At 39.0% G+C, this 27,090-nt stretch overlaps 1 protein-coding gene across 2 annotated transcripts; it reads left to right on the top strand.

Annotated features, from left to right (window-relative positions):
• The first annotated feature begins 669 nt into the window (after positions 1-669).
• LOC126808850 (zinc finger protein 37 homolog) lies at positions 670-12,042 on the top strand. 2 transcript variants are annotated; one of them, XM_050533882.2, is made up of 2 exons: positions 670-739; positions 7,631-12,042. In XM_050533882.2, the coding sequence occupies exon 2, from the start codon at positions 7,653-7,655 to the stop codon at positions 10,185-10,187; it is 2,535 nt and encodes an 844-aa protein (XP_050389839.1). In that variant the 5' UTR covers positions 670-739; positions 7,631-7,652; the 3' UTR covers positions 10,188-12,042. The 2 variants fall into 2 exon arrangements, with proteins under 2 accessions (XP_050389839.1, XP_050389838.1); XM_050533881.2 differs by lacking the exon at positions 670-739 and adding an exon at positions 849-958.
• The last annotated feature ends 15,048 nt before the right edge of the window (positions 12,043-27,090 follow it).

The raw sequence follows: 27,090 nt of genomic DNA on the forward strand, positions 1-27,090 counted from the left end.
TATGTTGTCCTAAATGGATGTTTCGATGCAATAAAATCTTATCTTAGACTCATAGAGTTATAAAATTGTCTGCGATATCACCTCGGTGAAAGCAAGCGAACGCAAACAACTAATTACTAAGTCACACAGAGAGTTATAAATAGATAAATGAAATGACATTAACTTCCCGGCAAATGGTGATTTAGATGCATTTGGCATGTCACCTTAACATATATAAAATTTGCTACAGTACAAGCTAAAAAATGCAATGCACATGCAAATTAAACTGACGGAATAATTGTGAGAGCGCCTGATTTTAAAGTTGCCCGTGTTTGTGTTGTTTACTATATACTAGTTAGTAGTATTACTAATTGGTAAATAAATAAAATGGTTTCAGGGTAGAAGCGAAGTTTTCTATTTCTATATTCTGTCTTTTAATTGTCTTTTTGGTATCAAAAGATGTAGGGAATGTCGTCGAATATCTCTACGGTCAGCCATTTATTTACAATCTAAGCACAAGGATGTTTTTAAGAATTTTCCGGGAACACAAAATAAGATAAGCTTAAAATCTAAGCTCAAGAACGTGCTTAAGAATCTTCTAGAAATCGGGCCTAGTTCGGCGGTGGATCAGAGACAAGTGGCTGGTTCAACAAGACTAGCAAGGGCGGATATTAACGACATAATAATATTATCTGGTTTTGGATCGAACCTCACCTATTGGTATTATTCGGCACTGGAGACGAGGAGTCGATAGAACCTGGTAAATAAATTTCTATAAACTGGTTTCACGATAAACCGGAAAAAACTTAAATAATATAATATCGATGATATAAGTCACACTGCGAAAATTTTGACTGCCTGATCCTCGTCCATTATATGCAACCAACCAACACCAAGGACATTTATCTCCGGAGCGTCTCGCTTCCCCGGATAATGTTGCTTCGTATTGTTTCATGTCGTTATATCTTTTAAATCTCTGGTGAGTATTTTAATTTAGATGTTTTCCTGCACAATAGTTCAACAGTTTATAGTGACAAAACATGTAATGGAGAACCATTTATTTATACTATAGTATATTATAATATGTAACAGGCATATTCTATTGCGTGGTTCTCCCTTGTCAGTGAATGAGTGATGCGGGGCGGACAAGGAAAGCTGTCTAGTCGTTCGGATGGGACGAAAAACCGAGGTCCCGTGTACACATTGGCGTGCACGTAAAAGATCCCTTGGCAGTTGGAATTCAATATAAGAGTAGGCCGTAGTGCCGCTGTCCGGGCAAAATTTCCCTCATAGCAAACTGTATGGCGTATACCCGTCTTCATTAGCCCAGGTTAGGAGCAGAACAGTAGGACGTTAAACCCCATTTCATTTCATTTCATTTCATTTTTATACGCCCACATTGAAATGTGGTCGTATATTGTCGTCGCCCCCGTCCGTCCGTCCGTCGGTCCGTCCGCCAGTCCAGCTAAACCGAGGTCCTGTGTACACATTGGCGTGCACGTAAAAGATCCCTTGGCAGTTGGAATTCGATATAAGAGTAGGCCGTAGTGCAGAATAGTAGGACGTTAAACTCCATTTCATTCATTAAGGTCATGAGACGAAGAAGCCTATTGCTTTTCAGCGATTTCCGATAATTACTGCCAGAGTTATGGCCCTTGATCACTTCAAAAAATCTTGTGGACGCTCTAGAGGCCAAAGTTAATATCCGATTGACTTTAAATTTATACACAGTGTTTAAGGTCATGAGACGAAGAAGCCTATTGATTTTCAGCGATTTCCGATAATTACTGCCAGAGTTATGGCCCTTGATCACTTCAAAAAATCTTGTGCACGCTCTAGAGGCCAAAGTTAATATCCGATTGACTTTAAATTTATACACAGTGTTTAAGGTCATGAGACGAAGAAGCCTATTGATTTTCAGCGATTTCCGATAATTACTGCCAGAGTTATGGCCCGTGATCACTTCAAAAAATCTTGTGGACGCTCTAGAGGCAAAAGTTAATATCCGATTGACTTTAAATTTATACACAGTGCTTAAGGTCATGAGACGAAGAATCCTATTGATTTTCAGCAATTTACGATAATTACTGCCAGAGTTATGGCCCTTGATCCATTCAAAAAACCTTGTGGATGCTCTAAAGGCTAAAGTTAATATCTGATTGACTTTAAATTTTATACACAGTGTTTAAGGTCATGAGACGAAAAAGTGTATTCATTTTCAGTGATTTTCGATAATTACTGCCAGAGTTATGGACCTTGATCCATTCAAAAAACCTTGTGGATGCTCTAAAGGCTAAAGTTAATATCTGATTGACTTTAAATTTATACACAGTGTTTGAGGTCACAAGGCGAATAATCCTATTGATTTTCAAAGATTTCTGATAATTACTGCCAAAGTTATGGCCCTTGATCACTTTGAAAAATCTTGTGGACGCTCTAGAGGCCAAAGTTAATATCCGATTGACTTCAGATTGATACACAGAGTTTAAGATCTTGAGACGAACAAGTATATTGATTTTCAATGAATTTTTATGACTTGGAACAGCTAAATACATGATACAGTATTAAAAGTTTTGTATACAAAACGTTAGCATGGGGCAGAACTTTATAAAAACCAAACAAATTCTAATGGTTTTCTGAGTTGTTGCTCTTAATCAGATTTTAGTGTATTATAAATGTTTCATTACGAAAAAAAGTAAAAATATGCGACAACTCTTGTTGACTGCCCGGACGATTTAGCTGCTGTGGGCGTATGTTTCGTTGCCTGGCAACCTATCTTTGCATATTCTATTGCTGCCTGAGTACTAGTCTAGTAGTCAGTCTTGGTCAGTGACAGTAGAGCGAAGCTGATGACAATGTCAAATATAAAAACTTTACCTTTATAATTAAATTTCTCAAATGCTACAAATAATGTTAAATAATTTTGTTTTTCCAAATTGATTTTAATTTAGATCCAAATTGTATGATTAATTTTGTTTAAAAAAAACAAACCCTAAAGTGTGAGAATTATTTTCATTGACGTCAAAATAGTTCTATGAGAAGCGTAATCTCGCTTGGGGGAGATTTGGTAAGTTGACATGCACGTTGCCCAGTGTATCTTGTTTTTTTTTAATCAACAGTCTGTGGGTGACAATTTCAGTTACGCTCCTGTATTACCGGAAAAGAGCTTTTCTCAAGCACAGCACTTTGCGCAATGCTTCAGAGCTTTTATCTATATTATTTAATATACAGGAAAGTAGAGGGGGGGGGCGGTGGTGTGACAATGTGAGATGGTTCCTGGAGTGTGATTACCGCTTAGTGCATGCGCAGTTGTAGGAGTTGGCTCACACCGTTATGGACACGGTGTGCATTGACTCCATGTGATAGGTTTTCTCTGAACATTCCCTTACAGTAAAATCGGTTTCTACACTATTATCTACCAATAAGGAGAGGGTGTCGAGTTTCTATTGTTTGTCTATTTCGATAAAAAGTAGAAATACAAATTGACGATTTTTATTAATATTCAGTATATTCCAGTCCAAAATGAGAAAATTAAATACAAAATAGTTGTACCTTGTGAAATGCATGTTTGAACCCAAATTTACAAGGAGTATTTATTGTCACTTTCTTTTCTATGTAGGGGGATCACCTGGCTAAGTGGGTAAAACCCTGGCTCCCTAGCCTGGAGTATTTATTGTCACTTTCTTTTCTATGTAGGGGGATCACCTGGCTAAGTGGGTAAGACGTTGGCTCCCTAGCCTGGAGGTCAGGTGTTTGATCCCTGCATTGGATGAGAAAGTTCATTCAAATTTTCCGGCGTGGTTTCCCCTTGTCAGTGATGCAGGACGGAGGGTCTAGTCGTTCGGATGGAACGAAAAAACCAAGGCCCCGTGTACACATTGGCGTGCACATTAAAGATCCCTTGGCAGTTTGAATTCGATATAAAGTAGGCCGTAGCGACGCTGCCCGGGCAAAATTTCCCTCATAGCACACTGTATGGCGTATGCCCGTCTTCATTAGCCCAGGTTAGGAGCAGAACAGTAGGACGTTAAACCCCATTTCATTTCATTTTTCTTTTCTATGTATGGAATGGGGTGATAAATATATATTCATGTTAAAGAAATCGGTGTTTTCAGATTTAGAACCGATGGTTTGCACGACAAAGGATTTGTATTTGAGTAATAAAACACATAGGCATGAACAGAAGTTGTAAAAATTTTAATAAGAAGTACAAAATTAAAATAACAATGATACAGAAAACTCCTAATCATATAAAGGCCAATATTCAATCTGCAAAATAGTTAATTGTTAAATCATAGTTAAAACATCAAAAAGTGTAACGACATCACAAAAAAAAAACCAACGACAACAAATCACGAAAGATAGAAGTATCAATTTCAAGCCAATCAACTTAAATCTGTTGATCAAGTAACTACTATCACTAAAACAACAGCTAATCACAATAACAAGTATGTTTATTAATGACAAAACTCTATTGCACTGCAATAATTGCAGTGGGGGGGGGGGAGGATGGCCAAATGGTTAGTGCGCTGCGCTGTATCATACGGTCTGTCATTGAGTCAACTGGCGGGGTTTCGAATCCCCAGTTGTACATGACAAGGAGTAGGGTCGCCTGTCCAACCTCGAGGGTTTTCTCCAGGTCCTCCGGCCGCTGTCCGGGCAAAATTTCCCTCATAGCACACTGTATGGCGTATGCCCGTCTTCATTAGCCCAGGTTAGGAGCAGAACAGTAGGACGTTAAACTCCATTTCATTTCCGGGTCCTCCCACTGCTAAAAACCCCCACACGCAAGCGAATTATTGAAATAAAATTGAACCCCATGTGTTAGTCCAGAAATGACCTAGTTTGTGTTGAGTGGACGTTAAACCCTTTCTCTCTCTCTCTCTCTCTTTCTCAACCTTTTTTTGCCAATGGCACACCTTGGAACACATGAAAAATAGGGACACACATGAAAAATACGTGAATTTTGTAAAATAAAAACATGGTAAGTCAGACGGCATACAACTGTAGAGCGAGGCTAGTCATAGACACATATAATGACTTAAACTAAATAAAGACACCAGTGAATAATCAATTGGGATCATATGTTTTTTCGCATTTTCTTAGTGTGCTGTTCAAAATTTTGCGGCACACATTGGAAGATTTTGCAGCACACTGATTGAGAGTCACTGCTCTATTGATTAGAGTTTTGTCATTTGGTATATGTAGTACTTTTTCCTGTACTGGTCAGTGATCTGGAACCATCTCACACTGCCAGAAGTAGATATAGCTTCGTTGTTAACCTTTTTAATGCTAGATGTAAATCCACTGCCTATGCTAGACCCTTTTTTGAGGAAAAAGTGAGTTTGGCACTAAATGCCAAACAGTACTTATGGAAGCTTTTATGAAAATAGTTTTTGTGTGTTGGGATGGACATGATGTTGGGCTAAGAGGAAAAAATAGAATTTTGGAAGTTTGCATAATCATGTAGTCACGTGACGTGACTGACGTCATGGCGGCCATTTTGGATTTCTCACTTCTCACTAAAGCCAACAAGAAAACGAATTTTTCTCCATGAAATACTTATGGGATATTGTTTTTTTCACTGGATTTTGATAAAGATATATAAAATGAACAAAAATATCAATAGCAGCCATAAGCAATGCCACTACGAATACGCACAACACGTCTCCCGCTGCCATGACCACGTGCGGATTGCAATATCGTGTTTTTACTTTCACTTTCACTTTCATCCTCAAGTCCCATATCATTATCACTATAGTCAGTCAATAGATCTACACGTTTGGGACTCAGGAATTGCCTACATTTTTTACGATCCAGCAGGCCAGGATTATTATCAACATCAGAATTATCATCAGAATCTACTGAAGACATACTACATAGGGCTATCATGTTCACATTTGGCTTGTTCATTATGCACAGGAGACAGCCATAGATGGAAGGTCGCACAACAAATCACGCACTTCATACTACCAATCACTGTCCTGACTACTATTATTATCAACTAACTGGAAACGAATTATGTGTATCAGTACCAGCCTCGAAATTGTCCACACTGTCTTGGTCAGCGAAGATGTCATTCACGACTTCGCCGAGATCGCATTGTCTACGTTGTCACTATCCACTCCGCCATTTTACGGTTTGCCGCTTTGAAACACGTGGAAATATGTTCTAGTGTATAGAAAATACAATAGATGGCACTTGCAGCTACGGTGTTAATTTTAGCGAGGGCCATACTGAGTACACGTGGAAATATGTTCTAGTGTATAGAAAATACAATAGATGGCACTTGCAGCTACGGTGTTAATTTTAGCGAGGGCCATACTGAGTACCCGGTAATACCTGGAGTCAATTCAAACTGTCATACCGATAACCAGACAACTCATCCCAAAGAGAGAGAGAGAAATGGGGTTTAACGCCCACTCGACACAAACTAGGTCATTTCGGGACTAACGTATGGTTCAATTTTATTTCAATAATTCGCTAGCGCGTAGGGTCTTTAGAAGTGTCCATGAGGAAACCGGAGGACCCGGAAATGAAATGGGGTTTAACATCCTACTGTTCTGCTCCTAAACTAATGAAGACGGGCATATGCCATACAGTGTGCTATGAGGGAAATTTTGCCCAGGCAGCGGCTCTACGTCCTACTCTTATATCGAATTCCAACTGGCAAGAATCTTTTACGTGCACGCCAATATGTACACGAGACCTCAATTTTTTGTCCCATCCAAACGCCTGGACAGCTGTCCTTGTTAGGCCCTCTGTCCTGCATCACTGACAAGGGGAAACCACACCGGAAAATCTGGATCGAACACCTGACCTCCAGGCTAGGGAGCCAGCATCTTACCCACTTAGCCACGTGATCCCCCGGAGGACCTGGAGAAAACGGAGAAAACCCACAAGGTTGGACAGGCGACCCTACTCCTTGTCAAGTACAATGTAAATCACTTTGTACATGAATATCTGCTTTTAGAACAATTTTCCAAATGGTTAGCACTTGCGCGCTGTATCATAAGGTCTGTCATTGAGTGAAATGGCGTGGTTTTAATTCCCCGGTTGTAGGTGACAAGGAGCAGGGTTGCCTGTTTTCTCTGAGTCCTCCAGTTTCCTCCCACTGCTAAAGACCCCTATGCGCAAACGAATTATTGAAGTAAAATTGAACCATGTGTTAGTCCCGAAATGACCTAGTTCTCTCTTTCTCTCTCATTAGCCCAGTTCGAACAGAACAGTAAGGCCTTAAGGCTTAAACCCCATTTCATTTCATTTTATTTACTATGCATGTAAGTATCACATTTACCAATAAACACCTCTGTTGACTCATCAAGCTACTCTTAAGCCCGGGGGTGGATGGCTGAATGGTTAGCGTGCGCGCGCTGTATCATAAAGTCTGTCATTGAGTCGACTGGCGTGGTTTCGAATCCCCGGTTGTACGTGACAAGGAGTAGGGTCGCCTGTCCAACCTCGTGGGTTTTCTCCGGGTCCTCCGGTTTCCTCCCACTGCTAAAGACCCCTACGCGCAAGCGAATTATTGAAATAAAATTGAACCATATGTTAGTCCCGAAATGACCTAGTTTGTGTCGAGTGGACGTTAAACCCCATTTCTCTCTCTCTCTCTCTCTAAAGCTCAATACTTCTATTCTTTTCTTTACAGGTTATTACAGTACTCAAGCAACATGGCTCTTATTTCCAACATAAAAATGGAGTACATGGACAGTGAAATCATGCCAGATGCTCATAATTTCTCATTAGAAGAAACAGTCAATGCATTACAAACTGTTTACGTGTGTCGTAGCCACAATCCAATGGATGGGTTAATATTTTCACCACTTCTCAGTCATAATATAAAAATGGAACCAACCACCGACTTTGATTTTGGGAAGGAGCATTACATAGGCCAAATGGAACAAGTTAATATGGGGAAGGAGCATTACCAAGGCCAAATGGAACAAGTTAATGATTATTCACATGAAGACTATGAAGAGCCGTTTGATTTGGAGCTGACTCCGGACCAATTGGAAGCAACATTCAGTATCCAGCCACCAATACATGTACACAAGAGAAAATTTAAAAAGCAAACAAAAACAAAAAAGTCATGGCAGAAAAATGCAACGCAGCAAAGGAAAGTCAACTCCTCCAAAACAGATTCAAGAGACAAAAAATCTAAAAACATTCATCATAAACCAAATAAATCTGTTATTAAAAAAGTTCAACAAAACAAAATGTTTGGTAAAACTAATAAAGAAAAATCTGTTCCGAAAAATGGAGTGCAGCAAAGGAAAGTCAACTCCTCCAAAACAGATTCAAGGAACAAAAAATCTAAAAACATTCATCATAAACCAAACAAATCAGTTATTAAAAAAGTTCAACAAAACAAAATGTTTGGTAAAACTAATAAAAAAAAATCTGTTCCGAAAAATGGAATGCGGCAAAGGAAAGTCGACTCCTCCAAAACAGATTCAAGGAACAATAAATCTAAAAACATTCATCATAAACCAAACAAATCAGTTATTAAAAAAGCACAACAAAACAAAACATGTGGTAAAACTATTAAAAAAAACCATGTTGCTACGAAAACAGCAAAACAAATGGTAATTACGTCAAAAAAACATCAGTGTGAATTATGCAATGTAATATTTCCTCAAAAGAAAATGTTGGTTAAACACAAAAAAGTTCATAAAAAAATAAGGAAGACATTTCCATGTATAACTTGTAAGGAATCATTCAGCGATATAATTTCTTTGTTAAAACATTCACGAATTCATGTAATTAAAACAAATTGTAATGTTTGCAGTAAATCATTTAATGATGCTGCTACGTTTAAAGAGCATAAAAAAACTCATATGGGTGAGAAACCCTTTAAATGTGATGTTTGTAGTAAATCATTTTTTAATGTCACAAGTTTGAAGTCCCATGGCAAATCCCACTTGTCAAAGAAGTTATTTCAATGTGATGTTTGTAGTAAATCATTTTTTAATGTCACAAGACTGAAGTCCCATGGCAAATCCCACCTGTCAAAGAAGTTATTAGTGTGTGATGTTTGTAGAAAGTCGTTTAAAAACAAAATGAATTTAAGTGATCATATGGCATCTCACAAAACGTTTGACAAAAATTTGGAATCTGATCCTCCTAAACAGGCCAGCATTGAGGACAAAGCGCATGACATTGTTGACGGAGCATCTACATCTAGTACGATGCTGATGCCAATGATCGAAACTACTCCTAAGAATTCAATTGTATGTGGCATTTGTAACCGATCTTTTAAAAGCTGCCAGAGTTTAACATCCCATATGAGATTTCACAAAAACCATAGACAAAAAGCTGCAAGCATTGAGGACAAAAATGTCTGTGACATTTGTAGCAGATCTTTTAAAAGCTGCCAAGGTTTAAAATTACATATGAGATCTCACAAAACCATAGACAAAAAATTAGAAACTGATCCTCCTGAACAGGCCAGCATTGAGGACAAAGCAACGACTCCTTCCAAGAATTCAATTGATTGTGACATTTGTAACAGATCTGTTAAAAGCTACCAGGTTTTAAAGTTGCATATGAGATCTCACAAACATTTAGACAAAAATTTGGAAACTGAACCATCTAAACCAGATAGCAATGAGGACAAAGCATGTGACAGTGTTAATGGGGCACCTACACCTAATCAGATGCTGAAGCCAAAGATCGAGGCTGCTCCTTCCAAGAAGTCCTCTGATTATGATTTAATATTCCATTTGAGATCTAACAAAATCGTAGACAAAACTTTGGAATCTGATCCTCCTAAACCAGACAGAATTGAAAACAAAGCACATGACATTGTTGACGAGGCATCTACATCTAGTACGATGCTGAAGCCAATGATCGAAACTACTCCTAAGAATTCAATTGTATGTGGCATTTGTAACCGATCTTTTAAAAGCTGCCAGAGTTTAACATCCCATATGAAATTTCACAAAAACCAGAGACAAAAAGCTGCCAGCATTGAGGACAAAACAGATAACAAATCAACATGTGGGATACTGAAGCCACTTAGCAACCCTCCTTCATCGACTCTTTCAAGGAACCCCTTTAAATGTAATGTCTGTGATAAATTGTTTGAAACTAAGATCGCTTTAAGTCTTCACTTAAAAACTCACAAAATATTAAACAAAAGTTTAGAAAACGGACCTCTTAAAGCTGCCGGAAATGAAGCCATTTCATGTGAAATTCTTTTATAAATCAAGTGAGGATCAGGCAAATGACATTGACGATGAAGCGAATACAAATTTTGATGACTCAGATGGTGATGTGGATGGAGGTATGGACATTGGAGGTGAAGCAGAAGAAGATAGGGAAGATGCTGACGAAGAAAAAAAAATGAGTGTGTAGTTTGATTTAAGCCATTTGATTGTCTTAAAAGTCTTGAAATTCACATGAAATGCCATTCATCTAAAAAAGTCTTTGATCAGTAATTCCCCAACCTTTATGTGTGATGTCTGAGGAAAGAACTTGTCATCCTAACACAGTTTGGTGAGACACAAGTTTGGAAAGGGAACCTCTTAAAACAGATAGAAATGAAGATAATTCAGCAGGTCATGGGGTTGGAGCAGTGGACATTGGAGATGAAGAAGATACATGTACAAATTTTGATGAGACAGATGGTGACGTGGATGGAGCAGTGGACAGTGGGGGTGAAGCAGAAGATAATAGGGAAGATGCAAGTGATATCACTGATGAAGAACAAGTTGAGTGTGCAGTTAGCTTTGAGCCATTTGCTTGCCCTGAAAACCAAGAAATTCACATGAAACGCCATTCATCTAGACGACTTCGACCAGTAATCCCACAAACTTTATGTGTCAAGTCTGTGGAAAGAACTTGTCATCCAAAGACAGTTTGCAGACACACTCTCGACTTCACACAGGAGAAAAACCTTTTGTTTGTGATATTTGTGGTACAGCATTCAGCGATAAAGGTGCCCTGACCAAACATTCTGTCACTCATTCTAGGGAAAGGAATCATTGTTGCGAAATATGTGGTCGTGGTTTTGGTCTTGCAGGTCAACTCACATGTCATATGTCTGTCCACCCAGACAAAAAACTGTTCAAATGTAAAGGTTGTGATAGAGCATATAAACGGAAGACTGAGTGTAATCTTATTCCTGAAGCAATGGCCTGAGAAATTCCTCTCTGGCCATTGCTAGATTGGCTTCTGATACTTGAGCTTTTGAGGGACTTTGTCTATTTTTCCCGTAACGTTATGTAAACACATTTGGTCCAATTTGGAGCTCAGTTTTAAGCGTAATGCTTTTGTAACCCAGTTAGCTATTGGTTGTTAATCGGACCATTGACCAGTCATAATTTGGAACAGAAATTTGCCTTCCTTAAAGCAGTGTTTATTGGGATTAGGTATATAATCAAACGAAACACTGCGAGAAGTATGGAGTGTAATATGCATTTTAGAAAGCATCATTGTGATTGGGAAAGGGATCTGGATAGGAAAATTTCCGAGGTAGAAAGATCCAAATCTAAATTGTGCAATAGACTGGTCCAAACAAAGTACGTAGAAGAACATACGAAAAAGCATAATGAGAAATTTCGACAAGTTATTTGTGATGTTTGTGCTGTATCCTTTGTACGAAGAGCTAGTTTTTTGCGACATATGAAGATTCACACTGGTGAAAAATCTTACAAAATGGACAACTCGAAATAATAATAAAAATAATAATAGTAAGGATTATTATATTGCGTTAGACTCAGAACAAAATGCCTGCTCAAAGCGCTAACAAAACTAAGTTTATCTGTAAGAACTGTCAAACAGATAGGTCTTTAAACGTGGCCAGCGCTCTTTTAGTTATCAAGCACCTGTTTTATGGTATAATCTACCATTTAGTTTAAGATGTTGTACATCTCTATTAAAACTCATTTTTTTAATCAGTCTTTTAACTGACTATACAATCGTTAACATATCTGTAATCTTGTTGTTTATTTATGATTATATTGTCACTTTGTAAAGTGCCCCCGAATATGTTATATGAAAGGGCGCACTATAAATATGCTGTAATAATAATAATATACGGAGGTATTGGAAATGAAATCGGGTTTTATATATCACCTTTCCTGGGCGGCGGCGCTATTTCGAATTCAAAAAGATTTTTTTCGTGCTGCCCAAGGTATACACGTGTTATAGTTCCTTTTTTTGTACCAGCCGAACAACTAGACACTTTCCTTGATAGGCTGTCCGCCCTGCACCACTGACAAAAACGTTTTTTGTACCACACGAACGGCTAGACACTTTCCTTGATAGACTGTCCGCCCTGCACCACTGACAAAAACGTTTTTTGTACCACACGAACGACTAGACACTTTCCTTGATAGGCTCTCCGCCCTGCACCACTGACAAAAACGTTTTTTTGTACCACACGAACGACTAGACACTTTCCTTGATAGGCTGTCCGCCCTGCACCACTGACAAAAACCTTTTTTGTACCACACAAACGGCTAGACGTTTATCTTGACAGGCCCTCTGCCCGGCGGTGGGGGGGGGGGTAAGAGCTTGTACTTTAGATCCCATTGTCTGTTATTAAGTCCAGTGACGTTTCAATTCCCCATCTCTACATGACAAGGGGTAGGGTCGCAAGTCTCATCCTCGTGGGTTTTGATCACAAAGTGGCTTGGTTTCGCTTGTCCAACCTTGTGGCGTTTGTCCGGGTCCTCCGGTTTCCCGCTAAAGAACCCTACGCGCAAGCATATTATTGGACTAAAATTGAACCAAATGAGATAATCTTTTTCGATTGGATGTTAAACCCCAATTCGCCCCCTCCCTCCGCCATGCACCACTGACAGCCGAGCTTAGAATCCGGAGTATCCAATTCCTTTATATAGTGGCACAGTTTTGATCCCACACGTGTACGTGGCAAGAAGTAGGGTTGCATGTTCAACCTCGTGGGTTTTCTTCGGATACTCCGATTTCTTCCCGCTGCTGGGGGGTTGGGTGGCTGAATGGTTAGCGTGCGCGCGCTGTATCATAAAGGCTGTCATTGAGTCGACTGGCGTGGTTTCGAATCCCCGGTTGTACGTGGCAAGGAGTAGGGACGCCTGTCCAACCTCGTGGGTTTTCTCCGGGTCCTCCGGTTTCCTCCCACTGCTAAAGACCCTTACGCGCAAGCGAATTATTGAAATAAAATTAAACCATATGTTAGTCCCGAAATGACCTAGCTTGTGTCGAGTGGACGTTAAACCCAATTTTTCTCTCTCTCTTCCCGCTGCTAAAGACACCTACGCGCATGTGAATCATAGAAATGGGGTTGAACCATGTGGTGCCTGGTATGTAAATGAGGTTGAACCATGTGGTGACTGGTATGTAAATGGGGCTGAACCATGTGGTGACTGGTGTGTATATGAGGTTGGACCATGTGGTGACAGGTGTGTAAATGAGGTTGAACCATGTGGTGACTGGTGTGTAAACGAGGTTGAACCATGTGGTGACTGGTTTGTAAATGAGGTTGAACCATGTAACTGGTGTGTAAATGAGGTTGAACCATGTGGCGACTGGTATGTAAATGAGGTTGAACCATGCGGTGACTGGTGTGTAAATGAGGTTGAACCATGTGGTGACTGGTATGTAAATGCAGCCACTATTCCTCAATTCCTTTTACATACATGTATTTAGAATGAGAAATATAGAAGCACACTTTCTCTCCCCACCATTCCCGTCTTCATTAATCCATTTCATTTCATCTCTCTCTCTCTCTCCCTCTCTCTCTCTATCCCCCCCCCCCATTATTTACAGTGAGAAATATTAAGGCATATTACCGAAATCTCATTTTTCAATTTCTATACCCCATTGTAGACAATTTTGACAGAGTAGTGAGGACGAATAGATAAGCAACTGGTACCAGAGAGACAGAAATAAGGTTTAACGTCCACTCGACACAAACTAGGTTATTTCGGACTAACATATGGTTCAATTTTATTGCAATATTTGCCTGCACGTAGGGGTCTTTAGCAATGGGAGGTTGGAAGGCGAGGCGACCCTACACCTTGTCACGTACAAACGGAGAATCAAAAATTATGGCAGGGAGAGAGAGAGAAATGGGGTTTAACGTCCACACGACACAAACTAGATCATTTCGGGACTAACACATGGTTGAATTTCAACAATTCATTTGTGCGTAGGGGGTCTTTAGCAGTGGAAGGAAACCGGAGGACTCGGAGGAAACCCACGAGGTTGGACAGGCGACCCACGCCAGTTGACTCAATGACTGACCTTATGATATAGCGCGCATGAGTTAACCATTCGGCCATCCAACCCACCCACTCAATGACAGACCTTATGATCCAACGCGCACGCTTTAACCATTCGCCTCATCCCCACCCCTGGAACCGGTTTCAACATTTCCTGCTATTTGCTTTTTTCTCCCGGCACATAATACTTCTTCTATTAGTGTTTAACGCCCGCTTCCACCGATGTTATATCGCACACAAGTTGTCTTATTTTATAATTATGCTTACCGCCTGAGCCAACAATTCAAGAAATCAACACTGTTTTTGTTTTTTTAAACAACTTTATTCTAAGTCAGCTAAAAAAAAGTATCGATGCATATAATATGAATATTTAAGTTAAGCATAATAGAAAAATAAACAAGTTACATCGTCCTTTGATAAACGTTTTACAATGACGTGTATGTATCCGATTAAAAATTACTTCCCATTCGTTTTCCGTTAAAATTTCAGAATGTATAAAGATACGAAATAATCTCTTAGAATCTTTCCATTCGTCCTCCGTTAAAATTTCAGAATGTATAAAGAAACGAAATAAGTAGGTAGAATCTTTCCATTTGTTCTCTGTTAAAATTTCAGAATGTATAAAGAAACGAAATAAATTGTACGATATTGTTTCGATATTCACGATTTGAGGAGTGATATTACGTGTATAGGTTTATCGAAATGTTTTTTTTTATTTATTTTTTTATTATTCTATTTTTTAAAGTAAGCCCTATAGACCCATAATAAACTTCGTGCTGTTTTCTTCAATGTAACGGTATCTCCTTAAAAATTATGAAATTTCAACCGCAGTTAAAAATCTATGACTCACCAAAGTTTAGATCTATTGTGTGAAGATAATTATGTAATACGCCAACCTTTATTTTTCTTAGTCACGAATGTATTAAAAAAAACTGAAAGAAAAACCCAAGTTATCCGATTGCTAAATATATATACCAACAAACAAAAAATCGTGCTTTGACTGCCGACCAAGTTATTTATCTAGTCTAGACTTAATAACTAATCCCACACAATTTTAAAAATGGTGGGCAGCTTAATGTTATTACTTGTGACCAACAAAAACACAAAAACATTTTTGTCTGGTTGTTTATTTGTTGTCACAGTTTGATTTTAAAGGCGTACTTTCGTATCCAGCATGGCCGCTTAACAAAATGATTTTAAAGGTGTACTTTCGTATCCAACGTGGCCGCCTAACAAAATGATTTTAAAGGCGTATTTTCGGATCTAACATGGCCGCCCAACAAAATGTTGTTAAAGGTGCATTTTTGTATCTAACATGGCCGCCAAAGTTAGTTAGTTATTAAAATCGAACTCATATCCAACTGTGGCTGGTTTCATTTCAGTTCATTCTGCCACACTAATTAATTACCGAATTACCCATTCCATTTCCGCCGTTTGTACTTTTTTCGCTCTTAGTATGCATTTTCTCTCGCAATTTGATTTTCTTTATCGCCTTTTTATTTTTCGAAATGTGAGGTAGGAGGTGGATTATTAAATTTATTTTTAAAACAAGAATGACAAAATATTATTTTGTTTGTTGGTAATCTGAAACGAATCTACTTTCAATTTCAGTCCGTGACGTAATCTACTTTCGATTTCAGCCCTTGATCTACTTTCGATCTATTGAATCAATGAGTCTTTTGTGTAAGAACAGATTTCAAATTTGGCAGTTAATAAAGTTAAATCTAATTCATGCTTATAACAAAAATATATCTTAATGAATGTATAAAAAATGTAACAAATGCGCGTCAAGCATATCTGATATATATATATATAATATAATACTTTTGCGGCTACTCGAACGGAAAGGGTTAACATTCAATGTCAGACTGGTTAAGATTTCTGTACACGCACTATGTGTAACGTGATGACGTGTTAAATTTGCGCATTCTGTTAAATTTGCACAATCTGTTATTCTCCCTACACATTAAACTATACTGCGTACACGAAAATTTTAACCTTTCTATTAACCCTTTAAACCTATCCTACTAATAGACATTAACCCTTTACGCCTGGAATTTCTCAACAAGGTTGTCAAAGCACTCAAAGAATTTGTCCCAAGCCGCTTTTACTGCTGGGGTAGCAGCGCCACCTAGGCTCTTGTCAAGATAACTGCCGTATAATCCACGGAGTAGCTGAAATGAAAAAAAAATCATATGGTATACTCAGGAATTGTAATGTATTTTTTTTATGTCGTAGATTTATTTTGGGTTTTTTTTATTTGTCGGCAATGCGGCCAGGTCAGGAGTTTAATTCCACAAGGGGTTGGAGATAGCCGATCGGCTCGGTTTAATCAAGCAGTTTATAAACCAATAAGTGGTCGCTATAGGGAATCCCCCGTTTCTCGATTCCGTGTAACCAAGCAGTATGTAAGCCTACAAGTATCAATTCTAGGGAAGTCATCGTCTCTACGGAAGCTACCGTCTCTACATGATCGGCTCGGTTTAACCAAGCAGTTCATAATCTTATAATAAGTCCTTCTAGGGAAGCTACCGTCTCTGCATGACCGATCGGTTCGGTTTAACCAAGCAGTTAATAATCCTATTAATAAGTCCTTCTAGGGAAGCTATCGTTTCTAGATAGGCGATCGGCTCGGTTTAACCAAGCAGTTCATGATCCTATAAGAGGTCCCTCTAGGGAAGCTACCGTCTCTACATGACCGATCGGCTCGGTTTAACCAAGCAGTTCATAATCTTATAATAAGTCCTTCTAGGGAAGCTACCGTCTCTACATGACCGATCGGCTCGGTTTAACCAAGCAGTTCATAATCCTTTTAATAAGTCCTTCTAGGGAAGCTACCGTCTCTAGAATAAATGGGCGAAACGGTCTGGTTTAACCAAGTTTATCTACGCCCGGTTCCACCTAGGGTGATATTTAGACAAGTGTCACCTAGAAAACTTGATGGAAAAGTCAGTCGTGAAATGAGAGTCCATTGTATAAGTATAGGGTGGACATGGAAGGAAGGGCACGTGATAGTTGACGAGATTGTGGCACTCGGTAAACTTAAGAAGATTCCAGTACCGGAGGAATGGAATCTGCCGAGGTTTGCCGAGTGGAGATTGTGGGTTAGGGTTTTAGGGTAAAGGTTAGGCTAGGTCCAGGGTTACGGAGGGGTTAGCGCTAGCCCTGTGTACATCTCGTGACCTTTGACCAAAACTGGAGATGGCCTTAAGAAATAGATCTAACCCATGGAAGGGGGTTAGGAAATTTCATCTCCTCCATTTTCTTGGCTAAAGAAGCAATCATGCCTTTGGAGATACAGTGCCCAATGCCACAATTTAAAGACCATTTCTATTCCATTCCAAAGGTGTTGATCCCGTCTGTAAATGAGTTGAGTATATGCTAATCCAGACCCCTGGGGATATCGCCTGCAGGTTCAGTCAAACCCGCATTGCCACCCCTGTTCCGTCTCCTTGTGGGCACAGATTTAATCAAGTTTATAAACCTACTAAAGCGGTTGAAACATAAGCCGAATCATTCGGCCGAATCAATCGGGGACGAATTTTATTCGGCGGAATGGGTGGACACACTAGGCGAATGCTTCTCCCGATTCACCAGCCGATTGCATCGCCTTTCACGTCACATGATTAAACATGGCGGCGTCTATGTCTTCAAACAATCACGTGACTTCTCGGAATGAGTAGATGATGAGTGGTGATTGGCCAATGAATTCTACATTCGGGCGAATGCTTCGGCGAAGCGAACAGACTAAGCGAATATATCAAACATGTTTGATTCGGGTGAATCATTCGGCCGAGTGACAGTGGACACACTAGTCGAATTTCAACGACGCCGATTGATTCGGCCGAATCATTCGGCTAGTGTGTCCACCGCATAAGGACGCTAACATCTCTAGGCAATAAGTTTCCACAGATACTACATCCGGCTTTGAAAAATCCTCATATTTTCTCCGCTAACGTTGGGATACTAACCCGAGCAACTAAATCGGTGGCACAGGGATTGGAACACGAGATATTCGTGTGGAGAGCATACGTTGTATTAGTCCTTCGGATGGTACGGAAAACATTGGTGTGCACGTAAAAGAAATAAGAATAGACCGTAGTGCCGCTGTCCGGGCAAAATGTTCCTCACAGTACGTTGGATGGGTGTATCCTCGTCTTCATTAGCTCAGTCGGTGCAGAACAGTAGGACGTTAAACCCTATTTCATTACCACTCTATTACCAGTCTTGTATTTGCTAGGGAGTAGTATACGAATTTTAGACACAAATCAGGAGTCGGAACGTTAACCAAATATGACGTGTTTCCGGCGGGCTAAATAAATAAGTTGTACATTTCTTACCTCAAATTGACTCTTTCCAATATCTCTACCTTTGTGGTTTCTGGCGACCTTTTTAACCAAGCCCACCATACATTCTGGGTCATCCAGGCTTTCAACCAACGAGCCTATTGCGTACATGACAGCACAAGCATGCGCACGCATGTCAGCGGTGTCCTTGACTTGATCGACAGTTTTACCTTCAAAGTTCTTAAAATAGTTAAAGGTGTTGGGATGAGTCGAGAAGAGCCTGAAATAAACGCAATTTAAAGATACATTCACACGCATTTTAAAGATACATTCACATGCATTTTAAAGATACATTCACACGCATTTTAAAGATACATTCACACGCATTTTAAAGATACATTCTCACGCATTTAAAGATACACTCTCGCGCATTTTAAAGATACATTCTCACGAAAGTATTTATAGGGTAGTAATTTCCAATAAAAGTATGGCAAATTTGGTATAAATCGAAAGTAGAGACGCCCAATCTTACTAGAAAAATATTGGATTCCATAAACAAAAAACACAGATGAGGCAAGCACTGGGCGATAATATCAATGTATCACTAACTGGCAACCCAACTTCTTATTGTCTGCCAGCTTGACTTAGGGAGTGTTCGTTATTTCTTGATCGAATGGTTAGGCGCTATGGGGAACATTGACGGGTTTAAACGTACAACAGACTCTGCAATTAAACGGCGGAAAAAAAAGTTGACAGAAGTTAATCCACGAATTTACTTAGGTTTCAATATGTATGGCAAATGGACAGTAAATAACCACAAATACATTCTAAAAATAGCCCCCCCCTCCCCCTAATCAAGTTACATGACAAACATGACTTCTAAAAATAGATTTTTCATATCTTGGGGGGTTTCCTCGCGAATACATTGTTTTGAGAGGAATTTGAAGCAGATGTTTGATAGATAAATTAGTTTGAATATGTTTTTAGTCCAAATATATCATCAAATCACACATCTTTAATCTGATGAAAATACAGGCCCCATTTCGTTTCGGTTTTTATAGTTTATAATTTCGTTTTACTTGTCTTCAGTACACTAACGTCATAGGGCCAAAAGACGCTTGTATGGCCCCAGATCTTAATGTAGTGGAGGTCATCGAATGGAAATAAAACCCGAAACGAAATACAGATCTGTATGTCAATCAGGTATATTTATATAAGAATATTGATGGGAAACCTAAACTTCCGCATGGGCATTTGGCACACTAATCAGCAGTGAATATTCGCTAGTGCGCTACAATATTCGCCCCCACCCCCCGTGAAAAAATTGTCGACCATAAAAACAATAGATATACATTGTCCGTCAATTTTACACTTCCCGCCCACCTCGTTGCTCTGCACTAATTACGGTCCTGCCCCCCCCCCCCCCACACCTCCTTCCTTTGAACAGATGTCCCGTATATAAAAAAAACCCTACAATGTATCTGAGCTAGTTATGGCCCTGTGAATGCTTACACAATCCCGTGTACGTATTGGATACTTTGAAAGCTTAACGAGTTATCTGGACCGAAGGTCACCAACATTTTGTTTTGCTCCAGTGCCTGTTGCTTGTTGCTAGAGGGGAAGGGAGGGGGCGAATGGTTATCGTGTTTGCGCTGTATCGTAAGGTCTGTCATTGAGTCAACTGGCGTGGTTTCCTTAAAGATACCTTTATATTGGACCATATGTTAGTCCCGAGGTGACCCCATCCCTTTCTCTCCCTCTCTCCCTCTCTCTCTCTCTCTCTCTCTCATGTTGCTAGAGCTCTAGGTGAAATAAAATATCCATATAAAAATGTACTTACTGGAGAAAAAGGGCGACGCCATTTGCCTTTTTCTGGTCTGCAAGGGTTTTCCACGTGTCGGCCACGGCTGATTTCTCAGCCGGTGTCATACCAGTAATTGCACAGGCCATTTCTGAAACTAAAATACCACCTGTAAGATTATTTATTTACAAGACCTAAATAATAACATAACATTTCTGAAACTAAAATAATAAAATCACTACAATTATTTATTTACAAGACCTAAATAATAACGTATCATTTTGGTTAGTCATTTGAAATACTTCTGCACATGTGTGTACGGTAGGAATCATAGATCTTTTACTGGAAATGAAATGAAATGAAATGGGATTTAACGTCCCACTGTTATGCTCCTAACCTGGGGTAATGAAGACGGGCATACGCCATACAGTGTGCTATGAGGGAAATTTTGCCCGGGCAGCGACGCTACGGCCTACTCTTATATCGAATTCCAACTGCCAAGGGATCTTTTACGTGCACGCCAATGTGTACACGGGACCTCGGTTTTTCGTCCCATCCGAACGACTAGACAGCTGTCCTTTTCAGGTCCTCCGTCCTACATCACTGACAAGGGGAAACCACGTCGGAAAATCGAGATGAACTTTCTCGGCCAATGCAGGGATTGAACACCCGACCTTCAGGCTAGAGAGCAAGCGTCTTACCCACTTAGCCACGTGATCCCCGATCTTTTACTGGACTTCTTCTTTGTCCTATTTTCCGGCGCGGTTTCCCCTTGTCAGTGGTGCCGGGTGGAGGACCTGACAAGGACAGCTGTCTAGTCGTTCGGATGATACGAAACACCGAGGTTCAGTGTACACATTGACGTGCACGTAAAAGATCCCTTGGCAGTTGGAATTTGATATAAGAGTAGGCCGTAGCGCTGTTACCCTGGAAAAATTTCCCTGTTTATCGTCCCACCCGAACGACTAGACATCTGTCCTTATCTAGCCTTAACAAATAGATTTATTTACATCTCAGCGACCTTGACGAAAATTGATTTAGCCTTAACAAATAGATCTAGCCAACAAATATACTATGAATCCAAATAACATTCGTATTCTGGGTATTCGATAGCAAAAATGTTCTTAAATTTCTTGTTGATTTATGGAGTCTGTCAAATATAGAATTACTTGGTGTTAAGAGAACTATGGTCACTTGAGTTGCCCTTTTTTAAACGTAATGAAGACAACACAATACTTTTCTTGTATTAAAGATACAATATGGGAGATAAGATAAAGAGCTGGCAGTTCTCATTATAATAGTTAAAAACTCGATAATGTAAAGGGAATTTGCTAAAAATTTCAGTCAAATTGATCCACTATGAACCGAGATTTAAGCGATTGAAATTTCGGCCGATAAAAAACATAGTCTCGATCATCCATTTCATGATTAAATTATGAATGGAAGTCGAACAGCAAATGGGATCATAATCCAGTAAATATCACAGGCTAGCGATGCCATCGAAAGTTGATTATGGTCTGGATAAGTTAATTAATGTATAATTAATAATTTAGATAACATTTCAGGCCTAAAGAAAGAACTGCAATTGGCAGATTTAGCTGTTGCATAATGTATGTTTAACACTAACACCCAGACACAAACAATCTGAGCTTACCCCGTCACTGATTTAAACATATTGTATAACATTAAATTAAACGGATAGGGCAATCCACTCGACACAACCTGGGTCATTTCGGAACTAACATATTATGGTTCAATTTTATTTCAATATTGCGTTTGCGCGTAGGGGTATGTGGCCATGGGAGGAACCGGGGAACCCGGACAAGACCCACTTGAACAAGTGAACCTATTTCTTCTCACGTACAAGCGGGGAATCGAGAACCAACACCAGTTTACTCAATGACAGACCTTATGATGCAACGAACACGTGTTAACATTCGGCCACCCAAACTCCCAGTTTTCCTAGATATTTAGTAGAAGGCTTGATCTCGCTTTAACTACGTACATCATATCAAGATGTTATAAAATTCACTAAAGATCGCAGGCTAGCGATGCCATCTAGAGTTGATTATGGTCTGGATAAGTTAATTAATGTCTAATTAATAATTTAGATAACATTTAAGGCCTAAAGTAAGACCTACAATAGACAGATTTACCTCCTGCATAATGTACATGTTTAAATACCAATCCAAACATAGTTCAGTTCCGTTCAGAATGATGTGAGGAACTGAACATTTGCAAACATTCGACATCCACTGCGGGAAAATGAAATAAAATAGAGTTTAACGTCCAACTGTTCTTCTCCTACTGGGCTAACGAAGACCGGCATAGGTCACGCAGCGTGCTATGAGTGACATTTTGCCCGGACAGCGGCGCTATGGCCAACTCTTATTCGAATTCCAATTGTCAAGGGTTCCTTTACTTGTACGCCGATGCATACACGGGACCTCGGTTTTTCGTCCCATTCGAAGGATTATACGTTTCCCCTGCCAGGCCCTCCGTTCTACACCACTGACAAAAGGAGGGGAGGGTCCACTTTCTTGGCCGAGGCAGGAACCTCCAGGTTAGCGAGTCAACGTCTTACGCACAAAGTCACCGTGGCTCTACGATATATGGGATATAGTAACACAGTCAGTGCCATCCGTAATTATTCCTAAAATCTTTTGATGCGCCGCATTTTAATCCTGTTGAAGATTATCTACCTTTGACATTATTTTGTTTTGTTTTCTTAAACATACATTATTCAAGAGCTAAATCTGCCTATTGCAGATCTTTCTTTAGGCCTGAAATGTTATCTAAATTATTAATTAGACATTTTAAAATTAACATGGCCAGACCATAATCAATTCTCGATGCCATCGGAAGGCTTCGATGTTAAGTAGATTAGAACGGTTCGAATATTTAATGGTTTAATTTAAAAAACGAGAAGCGGGGCTATACCTCGAATAACCAGATCCATGGTTACGATAATAAACAATCAATGCACACATCTTGTCAAAACTACAAACAGTAGAATAGAGTAATATGAAAGAAATTTTCATTATATTAATCAAATTGGATTATCTATTTTTGAACTATTATAGCAAGAACGGCCAGCTCTTTATCTAAATCTTACATAATGTATCTTTAATTAAATGTTAAATTTGAGTAACGATAATAAACAATCAATGCACAAATCTTGTCAAAACTACAAACATTGATAACTTCGGTCAGAATGAAATAATTTGAACGAAATTTTCAATATATTATTCATTTAGCATTCAATATTTTTATTTTACAGTATCTATTTTTGAGCTATTTTAACAAGAATGATCAGTTCTCTATCTAAATCTTACATAATGTATCTTTAATTAAATGTTAAATTTGAGTATATTTAAGCGTGAATAAAGCCATGAAATGTTAAAATTTGTCCGAAAATTGCAAATTTCAGTCAAATTTCTTCTTTATCCATGCCATGAAATGTTAAATATTGTCCGAAAATTGCAAATTTCAGTCAAATTTCTTCTTTATCCATGCCCCAAGTAGAATAGATAAAATATTATATTAGTTTAATTTCTTACCTTTCAGTTGTATGCAGCTATCCTCTAAATACAGTGTTTCCTTTGTTGTTTAAATACCCGTATTCAACTTGCAAAAAAATAAATAATGTCCTCTCTGTCAATCAATATCACGTGACAATAACGTCAAGTGACGTCAACTATAAGGGGTGGGTCTAACATTTTCACGTAGCACATCCTTTTGGCAAAGTAACCCCCTTGCAGCAATATATTTCGAGAAAAACTAAGGACATTTACCAATGATACTGTTGACGTAGCGATATATATTTCCATTCGGCAAAGGTCGGGGTTTAAAGGGAAATGTGAAGCATCTTTGGGAAGTTTTGTTTTTGATTTGGAGGACATGTTTATTCGCTGTGCTAAAGGGGCTAAACCTCTAACTGAATATTAAAATTTTTCAGAATATTCAAAATTAAAAACACGAATTAAAATTCAGTATTGGTCCATTTCAATCAATATTGATGCTGATATCTTGCCGTGAAAATACGGGACCGTAATCCAATATTTAAGACACAATAAATTTATAATCACCACTACACGAGTCGTGTATTCTATGATTTCGGGCATCATTTGTAATGAAGAAAGAAAAACATAGCAATGGATTATTCACAAACGACATAATACTAATAATAACAAAAACGTGTAGAATGGACTAAGTAGGCTTAAACGACTGCCGTTCAATTTAAACTGTTCACGTATTTCACCGAACATAATTGATAAGAATTTTTTTTTTTTTTTTTTTTTTTTTTTTTAAATTGTATACAAATTTCTTTATATACATTCAAATTACATATTTATGTGATTTAGAGCCATTTTCGTCAATTTTAGGTTTCCGCGGAATAGAGCCATATCCCCTTTAAAATTTGTATCTTAAATAAATTTCTTTGTAAATTCGTATCAAAGCGTTCTGGAAACTGTCGATTTACAAACCCTGAATTTCTTGACCACGGGCAACAAACTTTATTGTTGCAGTCGATGCCATTTTAAATAAAATTATTAAATTGTTTAGTGCCCCCCCCCCCCCCACACACACACACACACATACAAAAAAAGGACTGGTGTGTGCAAGAAAAATCTTTTTGGTGAGGTTAATTATCAAAAATCAGTTGGAATTCGATGAAGAGTAGACGAAAATGGTGCTGCCCGGGCCAAATTTCCCTCTACATGAAGTATACCCGTCTTCATTAACCTGCGATTGGTGCAGAAAAGTAAAAAGTTAAACCCAATTTAATTTTTAATTTCAAACTTTCCTCATAGCAGACTGGATGGCGTATGCCAGTCTTTATTAGTCCGGTTGTTGCGGGAAAGTAGGACGTCAAACCCCATTTCATTTGTAATCTTTCAACAAAGTCAATCTAAATTACGGTATCCCTATATATGCATTATGCAGGTCTTTTGTCTGGCTTCATATCTTATTTAAATTAATATTTAGACAAGCTTATAATCAATCCTCTAGGGCATCGGATGGTCGAGATTTAAATGGATTTAAACATCAGCGAGATTTTAAAATTTAACTATAAAATGGTCGGGTGGGGGGGGGGTATCATAAGTTTCTGTCATTGAGTCAACTGGCATGGTTTTGATTTCCCGATTGTACGTGACAAGAAGTAGGGTCGCCTGTCCAACCTCGTGGGTTTTCTCCGGTTTCCTCCTATGGCCACAGAACCCTACGCGCAAACGAATTGATGAAATAAAATTGAACAACGTGTTAGTCCCGAAATGGCCTGGTTTGTGTCCAGTGGACGTTAAACCCCATTTCTCTCTTTCTTCCTCTCTCTGCATCTTTAAAGTCTAGACATTGAGTTTTTGGTGTAAATAAACAACAAATGCATGCTGTACACCTCGAGGAGTTCGGATGTCGAACCGTTACGAGTTACGAAGCACGTGTTACAATAAATATTGGTTTTCAGAACCGTTCTCACGTACGCACATTGTGTAGAGTACAAAACGAGTAGTGCCACATGACGAAATAATATTATTTTTCAACCTCTGATTCCCAAATGGTGCAAATTTCTGGTGCAGATCTGAATGGAACAATACTAGAATGGAACTGAATAAAACTACTATGTCAGGTGTCACGTAGGCCAGCACGTGATCTCAATTTATTTTACTAATTGAAAAAAAACAACTTTCTTTTATCTCCAGTCCATTTTTATGCTTCGATAAATTTCGTTCTAATTGCTGAAAGTTTTTATTTATAATAATTTTGTGTAAAAAGTCTCTAAAATCTTTCGTCTTGATAACTGTGAAGGCTGTGAATCAATGGTTAGGGCTAAATGATAAGGCCGGCTCAAATTTTCGCCATAGCTAGGCCACCACGAGATGTAATCAGGGCTAGCGCAAATCCCAACCTAACCCTAACCCTGAACCTGGCCCCAATATTTACCCTAACCCTAACCTACAATCTCGCCAACAATCACGTTCCCTAACCTTATTTACATCTCGGCGACCAACACAAAAAATGAGCTGGCCTTAACAAATAGATTTAGCCGTGAATAAATGATGTTTTAGGGTTGTTTTCATTTTAAATTAAAATGGAGGCAGGGACTGACTGCTCAGATCTGGGCTCTCGGATCTACTGGTTTTCTTGGGCCCCGATTGCGGCGAAGACTAGATATGACGAGGAAACGAAACTAGCTTGATTCACTTTTCCCACACCCCGCGCATAGATCATTTTTCCCCTTGGATGCGAAGATAAATGTTATTTATGGACAACTTAACCCTCTTGGCCCCCGGATAGCGTCCGACGGTTCGAGGCCCAGTCCGCACCTAAAGGTGTGATCATCAAGTCACTTAAAGATACGAGTACATTATGGGAGATTAGATAAAGAGCTGGCAGTTCTCACTATAATAATTAAAAACTAGATAATGTAATCGGAATTTGCTGGAAATTTCAGTCAAATTGATCCACTCTGAACCAAGATTTTAGCGATTGAATTTTCGACCTAGCCTCGATCATCATTACTAAAGTCGGTACGATAAAAAAAAACATAGTCTCGATTATCAATTTCATGATTTAATCATGAATGAAGGTTGAGCAGCAAATCGGATCCTAATCCAGTAAATATCGCAGACTAGCGATAACATCGAGAGTTGATTATGGTCTGGAAACGTTAATTAATGTCTAATCAATAATTTATATAAGACTAGCAGGATACCCGGCTTCGCTCGGGGGTCATAACTCCGAAACCGGAAGTGGTAGACTAACGCCAACTGGCCTATGTTACTCCCCGGTCCGAGCTACCCCTATACCC

The sequence above is a fragment of the Patella vulgata genome, chromosome 1 (assembly GCF_932274485.2).
Source record: "Patella vulgata chromosome 1, xgPatVulg1.2, whole genome shotgun sequence".
NCBI lineage: Eukaryota > Metazoa > Mollusca > Gastropoda > Patellidae > Patella > Patella vulgata.

Excerpts from the sequence above, each read along its gene's own strand:
- LOC126808850 (XM_050533881.2), top strand. The coding sequence starts at position 933 with ATGTCGTTATATCTTTTAAATCTCTG. Across the intron at positions 959-7,630 it reads TTATATCTTTTAAATCTCTG|GTTATTACAGTACTCAAGCA; the intron begins GTGAGTATTTTA and ends TTTTCTTTACAG.